At 37.6% G+C, this 5333-nt stretch overlaps 1 protein-coding gene across 1 annotated transcript in view; it reads left to right on the forward strand.

The window, feature by feature from the left end:
* The window catches only part of LOC135224636 (replication protein A 32 kDa subunit-like), a 21326-nt gene extending 16669 nt beyond the window's left edge, over nucleotides 1-4657 (forward strand). The window contains 1 exon segment of the mRNA XM_064263845.1: nucleotides 4186-4657. Within this exon segment, the coding sequence (XP_064119915.1) occupies nucleotides 4186-4267 (82 nt within the window). The 3' untranslated portion in view covers nucleotides 4268-4657.
* The last annotated feature ends 676 nt before the right edge of the window (nucleotides 4658-5333 follow it).

The raw sequence follows: 5333 nt of genomic DNA on the forward strand, positions 1-5333 counted from the left end.
TCTTGATAATAGATGTCAGTATTGTAAAGATCTTCAAAGGCCTTTATGGTAATATACATGTTAATGTAGGACAAAGAGGAAGTGCATAGAATGTTAAAGCAAATACGTAGTTAGGTCAGGTCATTAACATGGTATTTCTCCCTTTCTCCAGTCCTTCATCTGTAGAGCTCCTTACTCATTCTATAGGTTTTTCCTGTGCTAATGTTTTAACTATTATTGAGGCTTCCCCTTAAGTTCAGCCTTCCGCTCCCCTTTCAGTTCTGGAGAAGCATACTGAGAAATTAAAATGGGACATAACCTAATTTTAGTCAGTAAAAGGTTTGCCTGAATGTAGGTTAAGGAACATTCTGGGTCCCCCACAATGTACAGTTGACCCTGGATAAACTGGACCCCATTAATGCGGATATCGGATAACACGGACACCGAAGAGGATCAGCCAGTTTAATTAAAATACGCTTGTTTGTCCGCGATTTAAGATGCCTTTTCTCCACTCACTTTTACTACTATTTAATAGGTAAATAAAGTACATTTTTGAAAAAACTGTGGAAGTGACACTAGCACTTTTAAAAGGCCTTGCAAGAGGACAGAACCATAATAAACAATCTATGGCTGAAGGCCGGTATCAGTGGAGGGAACATTTTTTAGAAAACTAAAGATTTAGTTTAACTGAACTACTATATTTACACTAAATTATATGAGTAATCTATTTACACCTTAAGGGTGACAGAGACTCGAATGGGTCCAGAGATTAATTGGAAGGTGGTTGATTGCAGGTCAAAGGGGACATGTGGCTGGGAAATGATCAGGCACAGAAATAAGGCTTGTGTATGGCGGGTTGCAAATTTCCTCTCACAACTAGGCAAGATATTTATATCTGCAAAGAAATGCATTCTAGGATCAGTACTAAGGCAGTACACGTGGGGAACGTTAAACACGATTCTTATTTCACATCAAAGTTCACTCACAGGTACATAGAATGACTGGGAGCTTATACAGAAAGGGATACTGCGTTGTTTAAATTACTAGAGGATGTTTAGCATGAAACAACGTTACTTCTTGATGTAGCAGACGTTAGTGTAGGTGGGAATATCACACTTCTTGATGTGTTATGTGCAGCATCAATGGTGGCAATGGGGAACTGTGTTATGGTAATAACCAAAATAACAAGGATCTCTATGGCTGGAATATACGAAGTAGCAGATGAGGCGATGGCCAAAAGGGGTGAAAATGCCTTCACGCACTGTGGAAATCTCACGCAGGTGACATGAAAATAACAATCGAACAAATTGTAAATGCCTCACAAGTGACGTGGGAATGGTAGTCAATAGACTGTGAATGAAATCCACTCAGGTGTGGAATAACTCATGCATGTGGTGTGGAAATACCAGTTGAACAAATTGTAAATGGCCCCGTGCAAATGTGGAAACTCACGCAAATGCGATGGTAAATGACAGTTGGATCCTGGTAAATAACAGCGCAACTAAGCTGTAAATGAATACGTACCATGTAAAGGCAAAAAACTCGATGCCAATACTGGGTCAATTGGATCACTGTAAATATCAGTTAAACTGAATTGTAAATGAGTGCCATGTAAGGGCGGAAAAAACAGTTCAACTGGATTGTAAATGAATGCCATGTAAGAGCAGAAAACTGCTGATACTGGGTTAAATTTCAGTTAGATTTCTGTAAATAACAATTAAACTGGATTGTAAATGAAAACTACATAAAGGCGGAAAACTCACTGCCAGTGCTGGGTTAAATCGCAGTTAGATCTGTAAATTGCAAAGTTTCGGTTAATGGCAGTTTTCACTTTTCAGAACAGAACACCCGCTGATAACTGGGGACTGCCTGTACTGGCGTGGTCCTACAGGTCTGTCTCGTGATTAGTTCATCTGAGGATGTGGACATCACTTTACTCTGTGAATTCTCTATACGGTTCAAGAGCTTTGAGCGGTCTCGTTTACCTAGGAAACTCAAACCTCCTATGTGGGACTTTACTCAGTACTATACTCGGTTTTTTTCCATCTGTCCATCCGCCTGTGGTGTTTTTGTATGGTAACACTGCGTCCCGGGCTTTAAATAGTTACGGTATGTGCAAGTTTTAGGTAAATAAAAGGATATCTGGGTGTACATTTGCAACTGAAAAGTGTTTTAATAATTTACTGTATGTGAATTACACCGTTAATATTCGAAATAGGATATTATTATTATTGATGAATGTAAGCTGAATGTAACTATCTAAAGCCCGGGACGCAGTGTTACCATACAAAAACACCACATGCGGATGGACAGATGGAAAAAAACAGAGTATAGGTAGTCTCACTTAAGCTCCTTTGATCCTATGCGTCAATCATCTTGCAGGAAATTGACTTTGGAAATAGTATCCTTCTGAAATTAGCTTCCTTGGAAGAGTTGGAGAGCTCCATAGTCAGGCTTGTGACGTAAACTCTCAAGTGGTTGGGGTCAGTAGCTTTTGAATTGGTCTTGGAATTAATGGCTAAAGCCCAGATTCCCCCGGTTCATGATGACAGATTTGCCTCCTTTTCTGTTGCTTACGGTGTGGAGTTTGTTATCAGCAACCTTCAAGAGATTCTGTTTTGACCCATCAAAGCACTGCGTTGTTATCTGAAATGCTCATCACCTAGAACTTAGGTGTCGTAGACTTTATGTTAACACAAGCCAGGCCAAGAAAGAGTTGTCCCAGAGTATCCTTTCGTTTAATTACACGAGGTGATTAGGCAAGCCTACTCCTCATCGTCAAGTTCTGTCACCAATTCGGTGCATGCAGATGTGCATGACACCAGAGGAATAGGTTTCTCCCTGGCCTAAGAAGCACTTATCCATTCATAGGATTTTGAATGCTGGTTCCTGGTGGTGTCAAACCACTTTCACTTTCTTCTACCTGAAGGAGGTTGCCCACAGATCCTTGGACGCATTTTCCTTGTTTCCAGTGGTGGCTGTTCAACAAGTGTAACTCATCATGTGCCCCAGGCAGGAAAGTTTGTATTTTGCCTAAGATGATTGTGTGGAGTAGGGAATGAGTGACATGGTCTTTTTTCTTTCCCTTTTCTCCTTTATTCATACCTACAGGCGGTTTGAAGAATAGATACATCATACATTGGAACTGGCTTGATGCAGGTGAGCGTTGCAGCCATACTGTTACAGCACTTTTGATGTTCCTTAAAACATACAAATCTGCTTCTCAGTAGCTTCAACTCTTCTCTCCAGCAAGAGGAGTGGTGACAAACCCATTTCTTGTGGCTAACATGGTTTGTTGCTTGAACAGATATAGTAGTTCTTTTTGACTTCCATACATGTAGTGAATCTGGACATGTTTCTTTGCATTTAAACCCAGTGGACTGAGAGTGTTCGATATCCACATATCTAACAACTCTAAGGCTTATGTCCTGTTCTGTAGAATTCTCATTTTTAAGAAAAATGGTCTGGTGTGCCAAACCTCCAGTCTTTTCAGGATTCCCATACCTCCTCCAAGTGTAAGTCTATCCTAATTATGACCGAAGGTTTGTTCCATGTATGAACAAATGACAAATTTTTAATTAATTTGTATTTTTCTTAGCTAATGAATCTGAGGTCTTAACATTGACTTTCCACCTCTTGCCACCCCTGTTATGTCTTATCTTGGGTTGGAAGAAAGACTGAATGCATCACTAGGTTCGAACATGGTCTCTGACTCTCTTCCACCTCAGCTACATATTGGATGCCAGATGCCACAGATTCCTTGGATTGACAATTTTTTATTTTTTTAACTGGTTTTCAGCTGGTGCCAGATTTATCCTTAATGTTAAGACCTCAGGTTTGTTAGCTGTGAAAAAAACAAATTAATTACAAATTTATCATATTACATTACTTTCAAGAATGGAGTAACAGATTTCATTACTCATTGGGAGGGGCAGACCCCACAATTGTCCATAAGTCGAGGGGCCACTATGTGAATCATATTTTGGTTTTCAAGTTAAGTAATGCTTTTAATTGTTAATAGGTATTGTGTTTAGAGTATAAACATTCTGATTTACATCTAGTCAATTCATTAAGGTTTCCTCTGACATTATCTATAGATGCTTTATAGCATATTTTCTCCTTGTAATACTTGAAAATATTCTTAAAGTTTGGAGTAACAATTCTGACCATAAGAAATCTCTTTTAATTAAAATTTCTTTTTTTCAGTCAAGAGTTAGATTTCCTGAGTTCAGAAGGCCACATTTATACCACCATTGATGAAGATCATTTCAAGACAACAGACGGGTAACATGGGTTATGGTAGAATATAATATAGAAATATATCACCAATAGTACAGTGCATATATAGTAGGATCATTTTATGAGTAAAATTTTTTTCAATGCTGAAGTGTTATCCCTGTAGATTACAATAGTTCTATGTGATAGCAAAGCATTCAAGGACTATCTTTATAAAGTTTTTACTAATTATTCAAAACTTCAGTTGTACATCTTTTTTAATAGTATTGTATTGTTCAATATCTGCATATCAAAATTATTCTAATTTTCCATAAAATTGTTAAAACACCATGGCTATGATCCAAATTGGGCCCTTGATATTTTGTTTTAAAGATTCTTGCATAATATATGTACTATTCCTTTATTTCCTTTATTTTTCCTTAAATACATTTGTATTTTAATATTGGTCTTTCATTAAGTGTTGCAACCTTGTAGTTATGTCAATTTGAGTAATCATAGAAAATGTTTCAGGGTTGTGTTTTAGAAAACTGCATTAAAATTGATTTGGCAATGTAAAAGAAAGAGGAGAAGAAATAGTAGTCCATCTGTTACTTGCTTCTCCATTGCCCACACTGTGATAATGACCCTGAAGAAATGTTGTCCCGTCAGGGTGCTGGTGCTTATCTAAATAGAACTTGGCATCTCAGACCTAGGTGTTGAAGGCTTTTTGTTAGCACTGGACAGGTCAAGAAGTGTCCAAGAATACGATATCATTTTGGTTAAGAGAAACGATCAGGAATGCATATTTGACTGAATCTGAAAGGTCAGATAATGATGTGAGAGCAGGGGTCAGCTCATTTTTTTTTTTTTTTTTTTTTTTTTTTTTTTTTTTTATTTTTTTTTTTTTTTTTTTTTTTTTTTTTTTTTTTTTTTTTTTTTTTTTTTTTTTTTTATGCATTCAAGAAGAATGTGTCAGTTCAGAGAATTTTGAAAGGTGGTGTATGGTTACATCAAACCACTCACTTCCCTTTACTTGAAGGACGTTGCCCATAAGTCCTTGGGTCCAGTGGTGGCTGCTCAATGAGTTGTCTAAACTCATCCAGTACCCCTGGCGGGTCAGTTTGTAGCTAGTCTAAGAT

This window comes from Macrobrachium nipponense, chromosome 12 (genome assembly GCF_015104395.2).
Source record: "Macrobrachium nipponense isolate FS-2020 chromosome 12, ASM1510439v2, whole genome shotgun sequence".
NCBI lineage: Eukaryota > Metazoa > Arthropoda > Malacostraca > Decapoda > Palaemonidae > Macrobrachium > Macrobrachium nipponense.